The sequence below is a fragment of the Hordeum vulgare genome, chromosome 1H (genome assembly GCF_904849725.1).
Source record: "Hordeum vulgare subsp. vulgare chromosome 1H, MorexV3_pseudomolecules_assembly, whole genome shotgun sequence".
In the NCBI taxonomy this organism is placed as follows: Eukaryota; Viridiplantae; Streptophyta; class Magnoliopsida; order Poales; family Poaceae; genus Hordeum; species Hordeum vulgare.
Genome location: NC_058518.1, coordinates 67,671 through 90,659, shown reverse-complemented (window position 1 = coordinate 90,659; position 22,989 = coordinate 67,671). Strand labels below are relative to the sequence as shown.

Sequence of the window (22,989 nt, the reverse complement as noted above, 5' to 3'; positions counted from 1 at the left end):
TCCATCACGTGATTCTCCTAATGACGTGATCCAATTATCAAGCAAAAACACCTTGTTCATAATCAGAAGACATTGACTATCTTTGATCAAATGGCTAGCCAACTAGAGGCTTGCTAGGGACAGTGTTTTGTCTATGTATCCACACATGTATATAAGTCTTCATTCAATACAATTATAGCATGGATAATAAACGATTATCTTGATACATGAATTATAATAATAACTATATTTATTATTGTCTCTAGGGCATAATTCCAACAGTCTCGTGCCTGGCCTGCGGGCAGCCGTGCCGGCCCGTCAGGCACGGCCCGTTTGGCCAGGTATACAGCACCGCTCGCATACCTTTTCTCTTCTCTCCTTCCTGTTTTTAGTAGAGATTAATTTCATCTCATCCCCATTGGGATCCATCCAACAAAGATATACTCCACAACACTAGAATGGAGCAAGTATATTCCACGCATCTTCTTTTATTCTTTATTTTAAATGCAACTACAACGGGCCGACCCAAACGGGCGGCGATTTTGTCCGTTTGGATCGGCCAGGCAGACACGAACATCCGCTTCGACGCTTGGGTCGGCCCATGCGTCCAATGCTGGCTCGATCCATTTTTCTTGGCGTGCATCAAACATGCATAATTTAAACATTAAAAAAGCCGGCAACGAAGGCCGACGAGAGTCCACACGTTACATTATTAATGAAAAAAAACTAGGCGTCCTCGGCGGCGGCGGCGAGGTCGGGTTGTGCCGGAGCGGGGGCAGACTGTGCCGGCTGCGGGGGCAAGGTAGGGTTGTGCCGGAGCGGCGGCGAGGTCGGGTTGTGCCGGAGCGGGGGCGGGCTGTGCCGGCGCGGGGGCGAGGACGGGTTGTGCTGGAGTGGCGGCGAGGTCGGGTTGTGCCGGAGCGGGGGCGGGCTGTGCCGGCGCGGGGGCGAGGTAGGGTTGTGCCGGAGCGGCGGCGAGGTCGGGTTGTGCCGGAGCGGGGGCGGGTTGTGCCGGCGCGGGGGCGAGGTAGGGTTGTGCCGGAGCGGCGGCGAGGTCGGGTTGTGCCGGAGCTGGGCGGGCTGAGCGGGCGCGGGGGCGAGGTCGGGTTGTGCCGGAGCGGGGGCGGGCTGTGCCGGCGCGGGGGCGAGGTCGGGTTGTGCCGGCGCGGCTCCGAGGTCGGGTTGTGCCGGAGCGGGGGCGTGTTGTGCCGGCGCGGGGACGAGGTCGGGTTGTGCGGGCGCGGGGGCGAGTTCGGGTTGTGCCGGAGCGGGGGCGGGCTGTGCCGGCGCGGGGGCGAGGACGGGTTGTGCTGGAGCGGCGGCGAGGTCGGGTTGTGCCGGAGCGGGGGCGGGCTGTGCCGGCGCGGGGGCGAGGTAGGGTTGTGCCGGAGCGGCGGCGAGGTCGGGTTGTGCCGGCGCGGGGGCGGGTTGTGCCGGCGCGGGGGCGAGGTAGGGTTGTGCCGGAGCGGCGGCGAGGTCGGGTTGTGCCGGAGCTGGGGCGGGCTGTGCGGGCGCGGGGGCGAGGTCGGGTTGTGCCGGAGCGGGGCGGGCTGTGCCGGCGCGGGGGCAAGGTCGGGTTGTGCCGGCGCGGCTCCGAGGTCGGGTTGTGCCGGAGCGGGGGCGTGTTGTGCCGGCGCGGGGACGAGGTCGGGTTGTGCGGGCGTGGGGGCGAGTTTGGGTTGTGCCGGAGCGGGGGCGGGCTGTGCGGGCGCGGGGGCGAGGTCGGGTTGTGCCGGAGCGGGGGCGGGCTGTGCCGGCGCGGGGGCGAGGTCGGGTTGTGCCGGCGCGGCTCCGAGGTCGGGTTGTGCCGGAGCGGGGGCGTGTTGTGCCGGCGCGGGGACGAGGTCGGGTTGTGCGGGCGCGGGGGCGAGTTCGGGTTGTGCCGGAGCGGGGGCGGGCTGTGCCGGCGCGGGGGCGAGGACGGGTTGTGCTGGAGCGGCGGCGAGGTCGGGTTGTGCCGGAGCGGGGGCGGGCTGTGCCGGCGCGGGGGCGAGGTAGGGTTGTGCCGGAGCGGCGGCGAGGTCGGGTTGTGCCGGCGCGGGGGCGGGTTGTGCCGGCGCGGGGGCGAGGTAGGGTTGTGCCGGAGCGGCGGCGAGGTCGGGTTGTGCCGGAGCTGGGGCGGGCTGTGCGGGCGCGGGGGCGAGGTCGGGTTGTGCCGGAGCGGGGCGGGCTGTGCCGGCGCGGGGGCAAGGTCGGGTTGTGCCGGCGCGGCTCCGAGGTCGGGTTGTGCCGGAGCGGGGGCGTGTTGTGCCGGCGCGGGGACGAGGTCGGGTTGTGCGGGCGTGGGGGCGAGTTTGGGTTGTGCCGGAGCGGGGGCGGGCTGTGCGGGCGCGGGGGCGAGGTCGGGTTGTGCCGGAGCGGGGGCGGGCTGTGCCGGCGCGGGTCCGAGGTCGGGTTGTGCCGGAGCGGGGGCGTGTTGTGCGGGCGCGGGGACGAGGTCGGGTTGTGCGGGCGCGGGGGCGAGTTCGGGTTGTGCCGGAGCGGGGGCGGGCTGTGCCGGCGCGGGGGCGAGGTCGGGTTGTGCCGGCGCGGGTCCGAGGTCGGGTTGTGCCGGAGCGGGGGCGTGTTGTGCGGGCGCGGGGACGAGGTCGGGTTGTGCGGGCGCGGGGGCGAGTTCGGGTTGTGCCGGAGCGGGGGCGGGCTGTGCCGGCGCGGGGGCGAGGTCGGGTTGTGCCGGCGCGGGTCCGAGGTCGGGTTGTGCCGGAGCGGGGGCGTGTTGTGCGGGCGCGGGGACGAGGTCGGGTTGTGCGGGCGCGGGGGCGAGTTCGGGTTGTGCCGGAACGGGGGCGGGCTGTGCCGGCGCGGGTCCGAGGTCGGGTTGTGCCGGCGCGGGTCCGAGGTCGGGTTGTGCCGGAGCGGGGGCGTGTTGTGCGGGCGCGGGGACGAGGTCGGGTTGTGCGGGCGCGGGGGCGAGTTCGGGTTGTGCCGGAGCGGGGGCGGGCTGTGCCGGCGCGGGTCCGAGGTCGGGTTGTGCCGGAGCGGGGGCGTGTTGTGCCGACGCGGGGACGAGGACGGGTTGTGCGGGCGCGGGGGCGAGTTCGGGTTGTGCCGGAGCGGGGGCGGGCTGTGCCGGCGCGGGTCCGAGGTCGGGTTGTGCCGGAGCGGGGGCGTGTTGTGCCGATGCGGGGACGATGTCGGGTTGTGCGGGCGCGGGGGCGAGTTCGGGTTGTGCCGGAGCGGGGGCGGGCTGTGCTGGCGCGGGTAGTGCTGGTGTCAGCGGCGGCGCAGCACGGCCGCGCTCGTTCGCCACATAGAGCGCCATCTTAGCTTGAAGGTAGGCGGCCTCCTCTGAAAGAATCCGGGCGTAGCACGCACGCGCTCGTGCGCGTGGTGCATCGCCCTGTTAGCCAGCAAGTAGGCAACCTTCTCTGGCAGCAATCGACGAGGTTATTGTCGTTGTCCATGGCTGCTAGGTTGTAGACGAGGAAACAGAGGGATGACTGGATGTGGACGGGGAGGCTTCTGAAAGCAGATGGCGAAACACACCGCACGTTCGGATTAAAAAAGGTCGGCCGTTGTCGCTGACGCGTGGGCCCGAGGATGCGTGGGCAGGGGTAGGGTAGGTCCGACTTCATCTTCCTCTCCTCTCCTCTCCTCTCTTGTGTGTGTGTGTGTGGGGTTACTGTCACTGTCCCGACTCCATCCCAATCACAATCCCAATCCCAATCCCAATCCAAATCGACTCCGTTCCGTTTGTCCCCCGCATCCATCCATCCGCCCACCTTCCCAAACCCTCGATTGGAGCGGAGCGGAGGCGACGGATGCGGGTGCCGCCGCCGCAGCCGCAGCCGCCGGAGCGCTCCGACGACAACCACCAGTTCCAGATCTGACCGGAATGGCGATGCGGGGCGTCGATTTCAAGTGGTGCGTCCCTCTTACCGATCCCCTTCCGATCCCCACTGCTTTTTTTTTTGTGGTCATTGAATGATGGAAATGTGTGCTGGGCTGCAGGTACGACGGCTTCTTCCTCTCCATGCTCGCCACCAGCGTGTACGCCCCTCCCTCCCTTCCATTCCTCCGCCCCTGCACCTTCTATCTATCCATCCATGTCCGTACGCCTAACGACTTGCTTGTACAGGATCATCGTGTCCATCAACTGGAGGAGGTACCGCCTCTGCGCGCACCCGCTCCACATATGGATCGTCGTCGACTACACCACCGTCTTCGTCTTCCGCCTCCTCATGTTCCTCGACAACGGCCTCGCTGCAGGGATGGGACTGTAAGCTCTCCACTCCCTCCCCATTCCCTACACCTGACTCTCACTGAATGTTCCAATAGTGCATTTCATCCAAATCGCTAAACACCACCACTCCACATGTATGTACGTACGTCTTCATCACCATGCTCAAGCCTCATAGAGTAGGAAAATAATAGGGGAATAGGAAATGGTTGTGAGTCTTATATCAGTGTTTTAAGATACCTGCTTCTCTATCTTTCTTTCTTTCTGGAAACAACTAGGTTATCCTCAAAACTTTGCTCTACATCAGTGACTCTTCCTTATAACAAATTTCAGGGATCTTGGATGGCAACAGAGATATACTCGTTTCTGTGGGAGGATACTTGTTCTCTCAGTCCTTGTACTTCTTCTCTACCCCTTTCTGTGGGTTTGGACTGTGATAGGAACATTGTGGTTTAACAGTGCAAGGAGCTGTGTAAGTTGTTTTAATTGTGGAGGCAAATATATGGAGAATTGTTACTCACCGCACATTCACTTCGTATACAGTTGCCAGAGGAAGGACAAAAATGGGGCTTCCTGATATGGCTGCTTTTCAGTTACTGTGGGCTCGCTTGTATTGCATGCGTGGCTGTTGGAAAGGTACTGCTGCATAATCTTTCCATGCAAAATCAAAGCTTGAATGTGATTGAAATATTATTCAAGTGCTGCTTATACATGATTATTGTACAAAGGATGGCAGTATTTAGCGTTAGCAAGGTTCATGTCAATCAAAATCTACTGATATATAGCATATGCTCTTCATAGACTATTGTAGTTAGTTTAGCCTGCTTGTGTATTACCTGACTGTAGGGATATCCATGTCTATTGCCGTTTGAATTGGATGTATTAAAATTCTGTTTGACGCGTGTACTGAGTTGTGAATTCGACATTGGATTGTTATATCTGGTTTGCATCAGCTAGTATCATATCCAGTTAAAACATGATGAATCTGTTGAGTGTTCGTTGTATTTGCACAATATAAACTGAAGTGTAGACGCCAGTGGCCAAGATTTTGCTGGGCTGAACTTTCTGATATGATTATCAGAGGAATTTTACATTTTCCATGCTTTTATCTACATGGCAGTGGCTAAACCGAAGGCATGCTCTCCAACTGAGGGCACAGCAGGGAATTCCGGTCTCTGAATACGGGGTAATGTTTCCATTTATTTCTTTACTGACGTTGTATGTAGGAACTGATCTGTCAACATTAGGGAAGCTTCAGCATATCAGATTAAGTTATTACGAATCTTTATCAATACTATTCTGTTCAGTATGTCCAAAGCAGTCAGGATTACATATTTTGTCCTAGCACACAAGTTTCAATCCACACAAGAGCTGGCTAGGTTATTTCTAGCAGTAGGAAGGTAATATGACGGCATGATTTACATGACGTTCATGTGTGCAGGTTTTGGTTGACATGATTCGTGTGCCTGACTGGGCTTTCGAAGCGGTCGGCTTGGAACTGAGAGGAATGGGCCAAGACACTGCATATCATCCTGGCCTTTACCTAACAACAGCCCAGGTGAGAGTTGCTTACAAGCATTACCTGAAGTGTAATTTGCCATATGCTGCATCATCATCACAAGAATACATCTAAATGTGCTAAATGTGATCTCTTGTGCTTCTTTCAGAGGGAAGCGGTGGAGGCTCTGATCCAGGAGCTCCCCAAGTTCATGCTGAAAGCGGTGCCGACGGACTGCAGTGAGTGCCCGATCTGCCTGGAGGAGTTCAAGGTGGGGAACGAGGTGCGTGGCCTCCCGTGCGCGCACAACTTCCACGTGGAGTGCATCGACCAGTGGCTGCGGCTGAACGTCAAGTGCCCGCGGTGCCGCTGCTCAGTGTTCCCCAACCTGGACCTGAGCGCGCTCAACGGCATCCGCTCCAGCAGCGAGATGCTGCAGCAGGACCGCCCCTCGGGGAGCAGTGTTGGTGAGGTGGCAGCGACGGCCAACCGGTACGTTGGGCCACAGCCAGCGGCGGGGCGGAGCTACCTGGTGCGGCTGCAGGGCCTGCTGCTCCGGCCCGTGGTGGGGCATCACGATGGCGGTGTAAGTGTTGACAGTGAGGGTGGGCGAGCGGTGGCGGCTGAGGTGGGGAGCGGCGTGGTGGTGGTGGTTGATGATGGGCATGAGCTGCGGGATCGCTGAGTTACCGCTGTGAGGGCCATACATCATGAGTGTAGGGAGAGAGGGTGTATGGTTTTGGCGTGTATGTAGATTAACATATGTATGTATGGTTGTTACAAAGAGAGGAGAGGAGAGGAGATTCCTTGGAAGATTGTTACCATAGTAAATGGAGAGGTGTTATATGTATGCGTAGGCTCTTGTTGCATTATTCTCTTTGTAATTTGTGTGCTCAAGTAATGCTAGCACAGGGTAGGCGGCTGCTCCTCCTCGCATTGTTATGCAAGATGAGAGGGAATTCTACTGAAAGGAGGGCAAGAATGACGCTGAGGCAGGGCCTTCGTCGTCACAAAGCATCCATGAAAGGATTTTTTTTTTTACAGACTACAACCGACTAATTGGGATCCTTCAACCTTGCCCTGCAGCCGTAGCCGCCGTCTTGTCTGCCTTCATGAGCAATTTCTTATCACATTATTTGCACTTTTGCAAAAAGTTCGGCGAGACCATCCTCGTCTGTAACTAATTCTTCATCGTAGTACCTCCAAATGGTAGAGCATCTCCAATGAGTGTTTTGATTTGGATTAGACATGTGTGTGGAAAATGCGATGGAGTTTGAGTGTGAGAAATGAGAAAGTGAGCATCCTTTTTTATAGCAAAAAATGGCACGTTAGGCACATTAGACAACAATAATGCATAAAATAAAAAATGAGGTAATGTATCATCTGGGATTAATCTTGAGCTTTATTTGTGTCTACCTCATTAAATCCTCCCATTCCTGGGAAGTAAAAGAATACAAAGCCACGCTCTAGAATTACAAAAGGGAAATAAAATTACAAAAAGATAAGAAATTTACAAAAGAAAAAGAAAAGGACAACACTACTATTCTTCCCGTTCTTCTTCTTCAAGGTTCATTTCTTCAAACATGGGATCTTCTGCAGTGTGTTGGGCTCTCCTTGACAGCTCCCCATCTTTCACGGACATGAGTGTCCTCACCATACCAAGGGTGAGACTAGTCCTTCTCTCCTCAATTATTTTTCCAGCAAGGCTGGAAGTAGACTCCGATAGAGACGGGTACCGATAACACATCCCGTGCTAATATGAAAAACACCGTAAATGTAAGCTTGTGTTCTTGCTAGCACTGTAGTATGTTGAAGTCTTCCTCATTATCTAAATTGTACATGACTTTTGTCACTGTTAAGGTACTTCGTTAACTCCCCACCACCTTGAAGCACAGATGTTGACGTGGAAGAGCTTACAACGGTAGAGGAGGACGAAGAAAAAAGGATCTTGCTCCATGCCCTTCTCTTTTTACCAGAAGTAGTTGCTGGTGGAGGTCATTGCATTCGAACTCCGGCATGTTTTCGCTCATACTTAGCAAAAACTTCAACAAGCTTTTCACGAGCCATGTTGAAGTCATCAGTATAATGTAAAGTTAGGGCCGTCGATAGTACATTGAGTGCACTACAATACCCTTCAAGTTTAGCTCTAGGATCCAAGATAAATGCAAATGCATACAACAGTGGAATATGTTGCCAATATTTTAAATACTTGGTTTTCATGTCAGCAACAACATCACCTTCATATGCTTTGAGATGACCAGCAATGTCTGATATGGTATGCACCATCAAAGGTGATGTCGGGTAATAAACCCCAGGAATGTTGCATCATAGAACAACTCAAGAATTGCAATCAATGTTGTAATAACATGCCAAGTATTATTGCCGATTTGAGAATCAACCACATATTTTGCATTAATAAAACCATTGAACGGAACTCTTGTCCCTAATAACTGCTTTAAGCATCAAATATGTAGAGTTCCATCTAGCAGGCATGTCTGAATTAAACTTATGAGGAGTTATGCCTAGAGCAATACAATATCTCTTATAGTTTAAAAGTCGTTGAGTCGAATGCGAAAGATAAGATATTACAATGCCTTTTTTTTTGAGCAAACGATATTGCAGTGCCTATGAATTTGTGACGTGCCGGGCTGGCCCGCGTGCTGAGGGTGACGGTCCAGGCACGGCTCAAGGAGGGCTGCGTGCGTGATCGCGTGCCGGGCCACCGTGCTTCTGTGCCGCCCCGATTAGCACGGCCCGTTTGGCCAGGTATGGTTTCTTTAGAAACGCATGGCATGTTTTTTTGTGAAGAAGAAAGATTTTGCCGTGAAAAAGAAAAAACATGACATTTCTTCATTTTTTTTGGGAAGAAAAGAATTTTTGGGGCGAAAAAGGGCAGGATTTGTAGTCTGCCATGTAAAATTGACAAAAAAAAAAAACGATGGCCAATTATCATTACCTTTTCTTTCGCTTCTACTCGCATGAAATAGTTTTTCTTTTTTTTACATTTTACCGGCGTCAAGAAAAAAGAGAAAATAAATAAATAAGTAGATGAATAAGAAGGAACACAAAAGAATTGTATACGATTTTTGGGTGGAAGGCAAAGAAAGAAGGCAGATGAGAGAAGAGAAGAAGAAAGAAGACTAGAAGAGGATATCCATCATCCCAACTGCTTCTCCTGCTGCTGCTTCTGTTGTCTCAAAAACTCATCTTTACCTGACCCAACCTGGTTGACGAGCAGAGCAGCGCACAGATCTCAAGCAGCAGCAGCAGCTTCTCGTCTCATCGGGGTAGGTGAGGATGGACTCTGATCCGCCGCCACCGCCGCCGCAAGGTCTGTCATCTCTCTCTCTCTCTCTCGATTCCCCGATTCGATTGCTGACCTTGGAGGCAATTCTGTCCGGAGCCAGCCGACGGCGAGAAGCAGCAGCTGGCCTTCGAGGCGCCGTCGCAGCCGGTGAGGGAGGACTACGTGCAGAACGCCGTCAAGTTCCTCTCCCACCCCAAGGTCAGGGGCTCCGCCGTCGTCTACCGCCGCTCCTTCCTCCAGAACAAGGGCCTCACCAACGACGAGATCGACGAGGCCTTCCGGCGAGTCCCCGTACGCCTCTCCTCCTCCTCCTCCTCCTTCTTCTTCCTCTTCCAATCCAATCCTCCTCCATCTACCTTACTTACTTACTTGCCCTCCTCTCCTCTCTTCTGCTGCAGGATCCGCCGCCCACCACCGCCTCCCCTCCCACCCAGGCCCAGGCCCCTGTCCACACCGCTGCGGCGCCTCCACAAGCTTACGCCCCACCGGCAGGCCCCATCGTCGTCGCCGCGCCGCAGCCCAGGCTCACCTGGTACCGCGCCTTCGTCGCCGCCGGCCTCCTGCTCGGCTTCGGAGCCAGCGCAGCCGTCTTCATCAAGGTTCTCCTCCTGCCTTCTCTGCAGCAAACCCAGCTCAACTCTACTGCAAGCAAGCATCCTCTTACCATGTCTGCTGCTTCAACAGAAGCTGCTACTCCCCAGGCTCAAGTCATGGATCCACAGGGTCGTCGCAGAAGGCGATGAGGCCACCGAGCTCAAGGCCAGGATCGACGAGGAGACCAGGGAGGCCGTCAAGGCCTCCGCCACCGCCGTTTCCGCCATCGCCCAGACCAACCAGGAGTTGCTCGCTTCAAAGGATGAAGGTGCAGTATCCTAAACACATTGTTTCTCATAAATTCATCGCCTTGTAATCCTAGTTCAGTCCTTTTGTTTTAATTTTGCGAGAATCCTAGTTCAGTTAACTACATAATATGATCTCTGTTTCATGTTGATGCAATTTTGGTTTGTGTTATATGATACCCATTCTCCTTCTTTTGGCAGAGAAGAAGATACTCGTGACCTTGACACAGGCCCTGGACTCCCAAGCAAAGGTGTTAAAATCGTTGAGCGAGTCGTTGAGCCATAGCAGGGACTCCGTAAATATTACCAGGGAGGATAGGTTTTCGCACTACCGCCCATTGGAGGAACATGCCCCCTCCGCCGCAAGGAATGGTCAGTATATATATATTTAGCATTTCACTTTGTTGCATTTTATTTTATTTAGGCTGCAATCTGAAAACCTTAAAGACCATCTTTGCCCATTTTATTTAAATGGAAGGCTTGTTTTGTAATGCTGTCCCACTTCCCATTAGTCAATGCTAAGTTTATTTTTTCACCTGCATCAGAAGATATCCACCTTACATCGGCACAGTGCTGTATAAATCCATCCGTACCGTTTCATAATGCTGTATCGACCCACCTGTACCGTTTCATACTTCATTGCTCTTTATTTGCATCAAACACGCTGCAGAGCTGGTCTAATTGTAGAGGGTACGATGCTAAAGACCTTTGACTCTACAATTTTCCCCACCATTTACAAGGCCTTCTCTATGCTGTTCAACTCACATCCACCGTGTATCGGAAAGTGTACAACTTTTGTTGTGACAATGTCGTATAAAGCCATATGCATGAATGCCCTAGATCAGACAGATTTTACTATGATTGTTGACGCAGATAACTATGAGGATCTGACCAAATTATTATTTGTTTGACCACAATGTTTAGGGCCTGTTAACACTCCATGGAGACCTCCTCAGGTGTGCACTTCTTTTGTTCATCCTGTTCTAATAACACTTACAATAACGTGCTCATGCTTTGGATAACTGTCCTATTACTGAACTGCTTTTCCTTTTTGTAGCAACCTAATATGTATGGTGCCCCAAACAGCGACTTCGGCTCAGGTCAGCATCTCTTGCTAAGCTCCTAGCTAGTTGCTTCCATCTTTCTTGCTACTTACCACCATTGCGTGTTTGTTGAGCAGGGAGGCCTTCGTTTGCGCCAGCACCTACTGAACCTACCTCTGGATCATATTCAAGATCGTATGTTGAGGTAAGAAACCAATCAGGTTATAGTTAATACATCTTGCTTTTGCTGAACTAGTGAATGAGCTGGATTGATTCTTCAAAACACAATTTTGCTTTAGTATGATGCACATTGTATTGAACAAATTGTGTCATTTTCTGTAGTATAACCTTCTGTCCAGCTTTGGGAAAGTTCACATTTGAGTTAATCGATTCCAGTAAACTATATATCATGTTTTTTTGCATGTTAACCAGATATAGTTTGCTAGCGTGTATACATGTATTTTTGGTATGCAAAACATGACTCCAGCAAAGTCACCATATCTTTCTTTTTCTTATACAAAATCTGACATTCTGACTACCCCCATCTGTATGCAAAACATGCATCTAGCCTGTTCAATGAGATATGTACATCTAAGTTGGTGTGGCATTTCCTCATTACATATACATGTATTGACACCTTTAATATTGTCTGACCTTGTTTCTTGAATATTGTCTGACCTGTCTTTTGGTATGACATTCCGACTTTCAGCAGACAGTGCAGCGAGGGGATAATCGATCTTCTGGGACCAAGGTACGATGACCCTGAACCTTATCTTTGCTGCAAGCAAGAGTGCTTCTTTTTACTTGTAATAATAATTAACAGCGTCTCTATCTATTATTGGCTTATTGCTAAAAGCAGCAGGCATTGGAGATGCTGCAACATGCACAGCAAAAGATTGGTTATGGATCCAACGCCTACCTGAACGAGGATGGATCATACTCTCAGGCTCAGGACAACTATGCGCCCTCGTACCACCAGAACGGGAAGGCCCCTGATTTTCACGCGGAGGAGCCGAGGCCGCTGGCATACAGCAGCGGTGTTGTGGAAAGGCCGCTGCCTCAACGCCAGTGGGTTCCCCCTCAGCCTCCAGGTGTTGCCATGCCAGAAGCAGCGGCTGCCATCCGTCAACAGAATTCCCTTGCAAAGCAATCTTCAAGCGACACGTCCGTGGCCGCTAGTGAGGTGCAGGTGAACGGCGCCGCGAGCTCGCCTTCCGTCGCCGTCGCCGAGGTGCCGGTTAACGGCAGTGCCGCAAGCGATGCTGGACGCAGCGAGATGGAAGAGCAGGCGGAAGCCGTCTAAGCACCAGCCTGACGACCATCCGACAAGGGCAACACAATCTAAGTTGTATAAGCCGGATCCTGGTACATATGGCAGTTTGTCATAAATTTGTGATCAATGTTTGGATTGCCGCCTAGAGATGGAATAAAGAACAAGTCACACTCAAATCTGGCTATGTGATTCTGGGTTTAGACCATGTATATGCTGTCTGCTCTACACTTAAAAAATAATAAGAGAAGATTTCTTATGGTTGTGGCCTTTGTACAAATTTGTGTGTGGATTGTTTGTTATCCAGGTTTTGCTCTTGTTGTGGGTCATGAGCAATTGATATTGTTGGTATGCATCATTCAGTTTGGCATTTGGCATTGTGTTGTGCATGCCAATGCCATCACCCTAAGATGCCAATTCAGTTTGGCAGTGATGAATGATGACTGCTGATGGTGATGCAGATCGAGAGATGTGAGTTTGAGCAAACATCAAAAGTTTTGCTTGTTTTTTATTATCAACCACCTGCAACTCACTTTACATAAAGCTTTCCTTTTTTTTTGTTTGCTGTCTCAGGTCGAAATGAAGATGTCAACCAAATCAACTCACTCCAGGATTGCAGTTTCTGGCTTATCCACTACAGATGAAAGGTACAGCAAAACCAACTGCATTTTATCATCATCATCATCATCATCATCATCATCATCATCACTATCATGCCAAAGGCAGAGACCAGCAAGGGAACAAGCACACCGGAGCTTACTTCATTTTTTGTAGCAGGTAGATATATATATTACACATGAGCATTAGAAGCTCGACCATCGCTAGATATATATATTACAATGGTTCTCAGCAGCACTAGAGTTCATAATTTACAAGACAAGCTGGATCACTAACTAAACTAGCTATACTATACTATACTAGGAGGTAGGAGATGGCCTGCTTATTACACAATAATTGGGGAATTGAAGCTTGATGTGGTCGCTGCAGCCAGTAGGATCTCAACATTCTGAGTGAGAATAAGCAGCTACGATTATTCGAGCAGTAGCAGTACCTAGCAGGATCTCAACTGAAATATACAAGACCAACTGGATCGCTGACTAAACAAACTATACCTAGCAGGAGGTAGGAGGAGCTTATCTCCATCCAGCAGTTGCAGGAGCAGAGCTGATCTCAATGGTGATGAGCAGCAGCCGAGGTGGAAGGCCCTGCCCCGGCGGCACCCAGGGCCCTGTCGACCTTGAAGAGGAGGTGCTGCATTTCTCCGGCGAGGCTCCACGCGCTGCCCTTGCCGAGCAGCGAAGGGCCGGTGAGGGACGCGATCATCTTCTCCAGGTTGTTCCTGACGTCCGTGAGCGGGATCTTTGGCGCGGGCGGCGGCGGGCGCAGGTACTGCAGGCGCGCCGCGGCCAAGGCGGCGCCGAGCCCGAGCGTGTGCACGCAGCCGTAGGCGGCCTCCGCGGCGGCGCTGCCCTGGAACACGACGCGCGCCCGCTTCTTGGTGACCTCGGTGTTGGGCTCGATGAGGGGCCCGAAGCCGCGGAATGTGGAGTGGAGCTGCTCCTTGGTGGGCAGAGGCTGATGATCGGCGGCGAAGTGGAGGATGAGCGCCACCGGCTTGCCGGAATGCTGGGCTTGTTTGGGGCTGCTGTTGGCAGTGGGTTTCTTGTTCTTGGGTGCCCTCTTGCTGTGTCCGGCTGCTCCTCCCACTGCCGGTGGCAGTGGTGGTGCATTTGCTGGTCCAGCAGGCTGTTCCATGGCATGGGCGTTGGCGGCAGATCCGTGGGTGGGGGCGAGGGCCATGGCCCGGCATGGATTCGGGCGAGGAGAGGAGGAGCTGCTGCTGCTGCTGCTGCTGATAGAAGTAGTGGTATCCTTGGCCTTGGCCTTGGCCTTGTGGAGGGCGGGCGCAGAGGCAGAGGCAGAGGCAGTGACAGAGTCCCTGTGGAGGGCGAAGAAGGCGAGGAGCGCGCCGGCATCGACGCCCCCCGGGAGGTCGTAGGGGCAGGCCGCGGCCTGGTGGAGCGCGGCGAGCAGGTCTGTTGGAGGTGGAGGTGGAGGTGGAGGTGGGGTGTGGTGGCCGCCGCCGCCGTGTAGGGCGTCGAGGAGGGTGGGGGTTTGGTAGTGGTGGTCGAGGTACCTGCTCCGCTTGCGCGCGCGCTTGGCCTTGTCCTCCGCGGGTGGGGTGTCCATGAGGATGAGGGAGACGACGGCGATCTGTGGGGATGGATCCGGCCGGAGGGAGACGACGGCGATCTGTGTCTGTGGGGATGGATCCGGCCGGAGTAATGCTGCCTCCACTCGTCTCCACGTGTAGTGAGTGAGTGAGTGGTAGTACGTGCAACTCCACATTACAACACAATAAGTTTAGAGTGTAGTGGAGTGGGGTGGGGAGGTGGACCCATTCCTCTCTTGGGTTTCACCTCATCTCGATGTGGGACTTTTTTTTCGGTTTGAAAGTTGTCATGTTCGCCGCACATAAATTGCCATCACCATCACACTCAAGTTGCATGCCACGGTATATTTCAAGAGGTAATAACACTGTCGGTCACAAAACTTGCCACATTAGGTGTTCATTTTAATGCCGAAACTTACAAAGTACGTTGTCACGGTCACATAACTTGTATTTTCATGCACATGCTATCGGAAATCCCGTCTGGGTTCGTATGACTCGCTGGCGTGTGTCTAACACGCGTGCCCTTTTTTTTGTTGCAAAAAACAACCTGGACCATTTACTATTTATGGAAAATAGACCTCTATGACCCGGAAAATAGACCCTTATGGACCAAACTATCTTCAAAAGTATCACAAAAAATTGAAATTTATAAACAAAATTATTCATAAGCATGGTTTCAACTCTTTCTCATGATACATTTCCAGAAAATTAGAACTGAAAATCAAAACAATTTGTTGCCCGGGCCACAAACCCAGGACCTCATGGATGCAGCAACATGTACATAGCCAGTGGGATAAGGACAAACTTCTCAAATCCATCTTCTGTTTTTAAGGTAAATCAGCTAACACCACTGTATCACCTCTTTCCCATGTTTTTCTATGGTCAAAATACTGAAATCGCCATGATCTATAAACTCAATTTACCATGATGAATTACTAAAAAATGTCATGATCCATGAATTAATATTTCCATGGTTAATTACTAAAATTTGCCACGATCAATAAATACAAATTCTGGTGAAAGGTAGTTGAAACACAATGGTAGCTTTAAATCAAGAAGAAAATACTAGATGAAACATGTTGTGGCAACTTTATTGAAAACACTATGGCAACTTAAGTGTAAACATAATGGCAACTTTTGCCCCCACCCGAAAAAGGTCATCGAAACATATCAATATGGGATCTAGTTTTGAAGAGCTCGTCGAGCCGGATTTAATGATGAAAACGAAATTTTCATTTAACAAAAAAAACATTATGAAGCCCAAAAAACCAAAAAAGACACCACTGATGTCATATGTTCGATGTGACAAGATGGATGGTTATGGAGGCATGTGGACCATGTTGTCTCATGCCACATGTGTGGGCATTATCATTTAAGTTTATTAATTATTCGCAGAGACCTTACAAAGTAATACATCAATTAGTTTGAACTCACCATCTTGACAACATCTCACACTACTCCTATCCACTTGGGGCGTGTTTGGTTGCCTAGAGTGAATAGTATCTGCATTTCAGCCACATCTCACCAGAGCGTGGTTCAGGAAAAACATGCAACAAACCAGGATCCGCATGTTGTTTGGTTGCTTGCATTGCATCAATGGTCACTTTAGGGCCGGTTGTTTGATTGTCCACATTTGTGCTTAAGGGATGAGCAGATGCAAACCACAATTGTTTAGTTGCATACACGTATGTGTTTTGCTCACCCCAAATGTGGTGGCCCTACCACCATATTAGGGACAATAGCATGCAGAGCACTAACATCACATAAACTAGCATCATGAACAACAGCTAATAGTAGATAAACAAACAACTAAACAGGCATACTGCTGAACATGATTAAGTTTAAAGATAACATGGGCATCCCATACCCCCTGCATCAACACAGGGTGCCGATCCGTGGAAAAATATTAACAAGTTCCTAGGAAGTTATCCCATCACGACATCAAACTAACTACAAGTTCATTATAACAAGTCCAGAGGGCGAAAGCAAGGTCACCGATTCATCTGTGCCTGCTGCAACACACTATGTACCCGGTTAAGCTATTGTGGTTGTAGATTTGAACCTTGAGGCCTAGGCTGGAGATGTGCAACACAACGAGGTTACCGGGGACGATCCTATGGTGGCGGCAGAAGTACCGCCAGCCCCGGCCAAGCACCATCTCTGGACCTGAACCCAAAACTCACACCACTTGTTCGCCGAGAGCGCGACGACGCGCGGGAGCTTGACCGTCAGCCACTCCATCATCACCTACACGAACTTGGGAGGGATGACGAGCATGGCGAGATACTCTCCGTCTCTGATTTGCACGTAGAATTGAAGCGACTCTTGGGACCCCTCCTCGTGGCTGGTCCTAGGAGCTCGCCCCCTTGAATGTGGCTCGCTCATGAAGGCGACCCTGCCAGGCAAGTTCACCCTTTTGAGCCAGCGGTTTGTGGGGATGAAGTCCATGGCGGCCTCGGTGCCGACGATGACATGGGCTCCTCCTCAGGCCTCGTCCCACTCCGTCTTCATCACCTTGTGAGGTAAGATAACATGGACTAGTAACACGACATTGACATTGTACTAGTACCCACTACAGGAATCAGGTAATTTGACGTCTGTGACATGGTTTGCAGTAAGCTTTTCATCGGGATTTACGATAAAGATAATGTTTGCCGTCAACTACTGACGGCAAAAACATGGTTTGCCGTGTGCTTTTTTACTACAAACGACAAAAACATGGTTTGCCGTCTCCTTTTTTTATTACAAACGGCAACCAAAGTATTTTGTCGTCTGCCTTTTAGTTACAAACGATAAAGACATATTTTTCCGTCTGTAATTAATCTTTGTTGTGTGTGTAAAAACAGACGGGAAAGAAGAAACACATCCCACAGATCATTCCCACGGATCGATGATATGGCAGTATCTCATGAGCATAACCCTAAAAACCACACCGTTTGTCCCGCCCCCACACCTCACGTACCCCATAGGTTCACACTCGTCCCCACTACTCTCTCTCCTCCCTTTATCCTGCAGACATCCCACCCCACCACCATGTTCTCTCTCTTGTACCTTTCCCCCTCGATCCAGAGAAGTTCAACCCGCCTCGCCACCACCTCGACTACCGGCCTCGGCCTCACCGGACACCATCTCGCCTGTCGGCCCTGACCTAGCCCCCTACCACCTTGCCCTCCGGCCTTGCCTCCCCGCCCAACTGTTGGGTAACGTAGCATAAATTCAAAAAATTTCCTACGCATATTCAGATCTTCCTATGGAGAGACCAGCAACGAGAGAGGGGTGAGTGCATCTTCATACCTTTGAAGATCGCTAAGCGGAAGCGTTGCTAGAACGCGGTTGATGGAGTCGTACTCGCGGCGATTCAGATCGCGGTGTGATTCCGATCTAGTGCTGAACCACGGCACCTCCGCGTTCAACACACGTGCAGCCCGGTGACGTCTCCCGCACCTTGATCCAGCAAAGAGGAGGGAGAGGTTGGGGAAGATCTCCAGCAGCACGACGGCGTGGTGTCGATGGAGAGACGAGGTCTCCCGGCAGGGCTTCGCCAAGCACCGGCAGAGAGGAGGAGAAAGAAGAGCAGGGCTGTGTTGGAAATATGCCCTAGAGGCAATAATAAAATGGTTATTATCATATTTCCTTGTTCATGATAATCGTCTATCGTTCATGCTATAATTGTATTAACAGGAAACAGTAATACATGTGTGAATGAATAGATCACAATGTGTCCCTAGCAAGCCTCTAGTTGGCTAGCTCGTTAGTCAATAGATGATCATGGTTTCCTGATCATGGGCATTAGATGTCATTGATAACGGGATCACATCATTGGGAGAATGATGTGATGGACAAGACCCAATCCTAAGCCTAGCACTAGATCGTGTTGTTCGTATGCTAATGCTTTTCTAATGTCAAGTATCTTTTCCTTCGACCGTGAGATTGTGCAACTCCCGGATACCGTAGGAGTGCTTTGGGTGTATCAAACGTCAGAACGTAACTGGGTGACTATAAAGGTGCACTACGGGTACCTCCGAAAGTGTCTGTTGGGTTGGTACGAACCGAGATCGGGATTTGTCACTCCGTGTGACGGAGAGGTATCTCTGGGCCCACTCGGTAGAACATCATCATGAGCTCAATGTGACTAAGGAGTTAGTCACACGATGACGTGCTACGGAACGAGTAAAGAGACTTACCGGTAACGAGATTGAACAAGGTATAGGTATACCGACGATCGAATCCCGGGCAAGTTCTATACCGACACACAAAGGGAATCGTATACGGGATTGATTGAATCATTGACATCGTGGTTCATCCGATGAGATCATCGTGGAGCTAGTGGGAGCCACCATGGGTATCCAGACCCCGCTGATGGTTATTGGCCAGAGAGGTGTCTCGGTCATGTCTGCGTGTCTCCCGAACCCGTAGGGTCTACACACTTAAGGTTCGATGACGCTAGGGTTATAGGGAATTGTTATACGAGGTTACCGAAAGTTGTTCGGAGTCCTGGATGAGATCCCGGACGTCACGAGGAGCTCCGGAATGGCCCGGAGGTAAAGTTTGATATATAGGACGGATGGTTTCGGACACCGGAAGTGTTTCGGGCATCACAGGTAACGTACCGGGACCACCGGGACCACCGAAGGGGGGCTGCGACCCGGGAGGTAAGGTGGGCCAAGTGGGGGTGGGAACCAGCCCCTAGGTGGGCTGGTGCGCCTCCCCACTCAGCCCATGGCGCAGGGGAAAGAAAAAGGGGGGGGGGCAAACCCTAGGCCAGGTGGGCCTAAGGCCCACCAGTGGGTGCGCCACCCCCTCCTCCCCATCTGGCCGCCGCACCACCCATCTGGGAGGGCTGCCGCACCCCCTAGGGTGGGAACCCTAGGGGTGGCACCCCCTCTCCCCTTCCCCTATATATAGTGGGCACTTTTGGCCTTTGGAGGACACGGTTTTCCCTCTCCCTCGGCGCAGCCCTGCACTTCTTCCTCCTCCTCTCTGCCGGCTCTTGGCGAAGCCCTGCCGGGAGACCTCGTCTCTCCACCGACACCACGCCGTCGTGTTGCTGGACTTCTTCCCCAACCTCTCCCTCCTCCTTGCTGGATCAAGGTGCGGGAGACGTCAACGGGCTGCACGTGTGTTGAACGCGGAGGTGCCGTTGTTCGGCACTAGATCGGAATCGCTGCGAGTACGACTCCATCAACCGCGTTCTAGCAACGCTTCCGCTTAGCGATCTTCAAAGGTACGAAGATGCTCTTACCCCTCTCTCGTTGCTGGTCTCTCCATAGGAAGATCTGAACATGCGTAGGAATTTTTTTGAATTTATGCAACGTTACCCAACAGTGGTATCAGAGCCAGGTTTTCTATGCGTAGATTCTATGCACGAGTAGAACGCAAAAGTTGTGGGCGATGGTTTGTCAATTTGCTTGCCATTACTAGTCTTATTCTTTTCCGGCGGTATTGTGGGATGAAGCGGCCTGGACTGACCTTACACGTACGCTTACGTGAGACTGGTTCCACCGACAGACATGCACATCGTGCATAAAGGTGGCTAGCGGGTGTCTGTCTCTCCTACTCTAGTCGGATTGGATTTGATGAAAAGGGTCCTTATGAAGGGTAAATAGCTTTGGCATATCATCGTTGTGGTTGCCACGTAGGTAAGAAGGCGTTCTTGCTAGAAACCCAAATCAGCCACGTAAAACTTGCAACAACAATTAGAGGACGTCTAACTTGTTTTTGCAGGGTTTTGACATGTGATGTGATATGGCCAAAGTTGTGATGTTGCATGTATGATGTATGAGATGATCATGTTATTGTAATAGGTTTCACGACTTGCATGTCGATGAGTATGACAACCGGCAGGAGCCATAGGAGTTGTCTTAATTTATTGTATGAGATGCAACGCCATGTGCTTACTACTTTTACTTCATTGCTAACGGTTAGCCATAGTAGTAGTGATAGTAGTAGTTGGCGTGACGACTTCACGGAGACACGATGATGGAGATCATGGTGTCACGCCGGTGACGATGATGATCATGCGATGCCTGAAGATGGAGATCGAAAGAGCAAAGATGATAATGGCCATATCATGTCACTATATGATTGCATTGTGATGTTTATCATGTTTTACATCTTATTTCTTAAAACGACGGTAGCATAATAAGATGATCCCTCTTAAAATTTCGAGAATGTATTCCCCTAAGTGTGCACCGTTGCGAAGGTTCGTTGTCTCGAAGCATCACGTGATGATCGGGTGTGATAGATTCTAACGTTCGCATACAACGGGTGTAAGCCAGATTTACACACGCGAAACACCTAGGTTGACTCGACGAGCTTAGCATGTACAGACATGACCTCGAATACAAGAGACCGAAAGGTCGAACATGAGTCGTATGGTTGAATACGATCAGCATGAAGTTGCTCACCATGGTGACTAGTCCGTCTCACGTGATGATCGGACACGGGTTAGTCAACATGGTTCATGTATCACTTAGATGACTAGAGGGATGTCGATTTAAGTAGGAGTTCATACTTAATTTGATTAAATGAACTTAATTGTCATGAACTTAGTCTAAAAGTTGTCTTTATAAATATTGTAGATGTCCAACGTCAACCTCAACTTCAACGCATTCCTAGAGAAAAACAAGCTGAAAGATGATGGTAGCAACTATGCGGACTGGGTTCGCAACTTGAAGTTCATCCTTGAAGCAGCTAAAAAGGCTTATATCCTTAATGCGCCGCTAGGTGACCCTCCCGCTCCCGCAGCAGCCCAGGACATTCTGAACGTCTGGCAAAAGCGGAGTGATGACTACTCTCTGGTCAGGTGTGGCATGTTATACAGTTTAGAAACGGGGCTCCACAGGCGTTTCGAGCAACACGAGGCATATGAGATGTTCCAGGAGCTGAAGCTAGTTTTTCAAGCTCATGCCCGTGTCGAGAGATATGAAGTCTCCGACAAGTTCTTCAGCTGTAAGATGGAGGAGAACAGTTCTGTCAGTGAGCACATACTCAAAATGTCTGGGTTACACGGTCGTCTGACTTCACTTGGAGTCGAACTTCCGGATGATGCTATCATTGACAGAATCCTCCAGTCTCTCCCACCAAGCTACAAAGGCTTTGTGCTTAACTACAACATGCAAGGGATGGAGAAAACCATTCCCGAGTTGTACTCGATGCTCAAGTGTGCAGAAGTGGAAATCAAGAAAGAGCATCAAGTGTTGATGGTCAACAAGACCACTAGTTTCAAGAAAGGCAGGGGTAAGAAGAACTTCAAGAAAGACGGCAAAACTGTTGCCGCGCCCGGTAAGCCAGATGCCGGGAAGAAGAAAAAGAACGGACCCAAGCCTGAGACTGAGTGCTTCTATTGCAAGGGAAAGGGTCACTGGAAGCGGAACTGCCCCAAATACTTAGCGGACAAGAAGGCCGACAACGTTAAAGGTATATGTGATATACATGTTATTGATGTGTACCTTACCAGCGCTCGTAGTAGCTCCTGGGTATTTGATACCGGTGCTGTTGCTCACATTTGCAACTCAAAGCAGGAACTGCGGAATAAGCGGAGACTGGCCAAGGACGAGGTGACGATGCGCGTCGGGAATGGTTCAAAGGTCGATGTGATCGCCGTCGGCACGCTACCTCTACATCTACCGTCGGGATTAGTTTTAAACCTTAATAATTGTTATTTAGTACCAGCTTTAAGCATGAACATTGTATCAGGGTCTTGCTTAATGCGAGACGGCTACTCATTTAAGTCAGAGAATAATGGTTGTTCTATTTATATGAGTGATATGTTTTATGGTCATGCTCCGCTGGTGAATGGTTTATTCTTGATGAATCTCGATCGTGATGTTACACATATTCATAGTGTGAGTACCAAAAGATGCAAAGTTGATAATGATAGTCCCACATACTTGTGGCACTGCCGCCTTGGTCATATCGGCGTTAAGCGCATGAAGAAGCTCCATACTGATGGACTATTAGAGTCTCTTGACTTTGAATCATTTGACACATGCGAACCGTGCCTCATGGGCAAGATGACTAAGACTCCATTCTCAGGAATAATGGAGAGAGCAACCGACTTATTGGAAATAATACATACTGATGTGTGTGGTCCAATGAACGTTGAAGCTCGCGGTGGTTATCGTTATGTTCTCACTCTCACCGATGATTTGAGTAGGTATGAGTATATCTACTTGATGAAGCACAAATCTGAGACGTTTGAAAAGTTCAAGGAATTTCAGAGTGAGGTTGAGAATCAACGTGACAGAAAAATTAAATGTCTACGATCTGATCGTGGAGGAGAATATTTGAGTCACGAGTTTGGCACACACCTAAGGAAGTGTGGAATCGTTTCACAATTGACGCCGCCTGGCACACCGCAGCGCAACGGAGTGTCTGAACATCGTAATCGCACTTTATTAGATATGGTACGATCTATGATGTCTCTCACCGACTTACCGCTATCATTTTGGGGATACGCATTAGAAACTGCAGCATTCACTTTAAATAGGGCACCGTCTAAATCCGTTGAGACGACACCGTATGAACTATGGTTTGGCAAGAAACCTAAGTTGCCGTTTCTTAAAGTTTGGGGCTGCGGTGCTTATGTGAAGAAACTTCAACCAGAAAAGCTTGAACCCAAAGCGGAGAAATGCGTATTCATAGGATACCCTAAGGAAACTACTGGGTATACCTTCTATCTTAGATCCGAAGGTAAAA

At 51.0% G+C, this 22,989-nt stretch overlaps 3 protein-coding genes across 6 annotated transcripts; 2 read left to right on the top strand and 1 right to left on the bottom strand.

The window, feature by feature from the left end:
* The first annotated feature begins 3,601 nt into the window (after positions 1 to 3,601).
* Positions 3,602 to 6,507, top strand: LOC123404718 (E3 ubiquitin-protein ligase SIS3). Its single transcript, XM_045101300.1, has 8 exons — positions 3,602 to 3,843; positions 3,931 to 3,969; positions 4,058 to 4,198; positions 4,493 to 4,631; positions 4,703 to 4,795; positions 5,280 to 5,345; positions 5,601 to 5,717; positions 5,827 to 6,507. The coding sequence occupies exons 1-8, from the start codon at positions 3,815 to 3,817 to the stop codon at positions 6,340 to 6,342; spliced, it is 1,140 nt and encodes a 379-aa protein (XP_044957235.1). The 5' UTR covers positions 3,602 to 3,814; the 3' UTR covers positions 6,343 to 6,507.
* A 2,247-nt stretch (positions 6,508 to 8,754) lies between these two features.
* Positions 8,755 to 12,375, top strand: LOC123394901 (peroxisomal membrane protein PEX14-like). 4 transcript variants are annotated; one of them, XM_045117124.1, is made up of 10 exons: positions 8,755 to 8,988; positions 9,065 to 9,255; positions 9,363 to 9,563; positions 9,649 to 9,826; positions 10,005 to 10,175; positions 10,728 to 10,759; positions 10,861 to 10,903; positions 10,984 to 11,051; positions 11,559 to 11,597; positions 11,703 to 12,375. In XM_045117124.1, exons 1-10 carry the CDS (start codon positions 8,955 to 8,957, stop codon positions 12,147 to 12,149), a joined length of 1,404 nt encoding a protein of 467 aa, XP_044973059.1. In that variant the 5' UTR covers positions 8,755 to 8,954; the 3' UTR covers positions 12,150 to 12,375. The 4 variants fall into 4 exon arrangements, with proteins under 4 accessions (XP_044973059.1, XP_044979405.1, XP_044964438.1 ...); XM_045123470.1 differs by having other exon boundaries at positions 8,756 to 8,988; positions 11,706 to 12,375; XM_045108503.1 differs by having other exon boundaries at positions 8,756 to 8,988; positions 11,556 to 11,597.
* A 478-nt stretch (positions 12,376 to 12,853) lies between these two features.
* On the bottom strand, positions 12,854 to 14,480 carry LOC123394902. The gene is made up of 2 exons (XM_045092618.1): positions 13,229 to 14,480; positions 12,854 to 13,122 (listed from the first exon to the last, which is right to left on the bottom strand). Exon 1 carries the CDS (start codon positions 14,463 to 14,465, stop codon positions 13,287 to 13,289), a length of 1,179 nt encoding a protein of 392 aa, XP_044948553.1. The 5' UTR covers positions 14,466 to 14,480; the 3' UTR covers positions 12,854 to 13,122; positions 13,229 to 13,286.
* Positions 14,481 to 22,989: the final 8,509 nt, after the last annotated feature.

Excerpts from the sequence above, each read along its gene's own strand:
- LOC123394901 (XM_045108503.1), top strand. The coding sequence starts at position 8,955 with ATGGACTCTGATCCGCCGCCACCGCCGCCGCAAG. Across the intron at positions 9,564-9,648 it reads GCGCAGCCGTCTTCATCAAG|AAGCTGCTACTCCCCAGGCT; the intron begins GTTCTCCTCCTG and ends CTGCTTCAACAG. Across the intron at positions 9,827-10,004 it reads GCTCGCTTCAAAGGATGAAG|AGAAGAAGATACTCGTGACC; the intron begins GTGCAGTATCCT and ends TTCTTTTGGCAG.
- LOC123394902 (XM_045092618.1), bottom strand. The coding sequence starts at position 14,465 with ATGTGGAGTTGCACGTACTACCACTCACTCACTCACTACACGTGGAGA.
- LOC123404718 (XM_045101300.1), top strand. The coding sequence starts at position 3,815 with ATGGCGATGCGGGGCGTCGATTTCAAGTG. Across the intron at positions 4,199-4,492 it reads CTCGCTGCAGGGATGGGACT|GGATCTTGGATGGCAACAGA; the intron begins GTAAGCTCTCCA and ends AACAAATTTCAG. Across the intron at positions 4,796-5,279 it reads CATGCGTGGCTGTTGGAAAG|TGGCTAAACCGAAGGCATGC; the intron begins GTACTGCTGCAT and ends TCTACATGGCAG.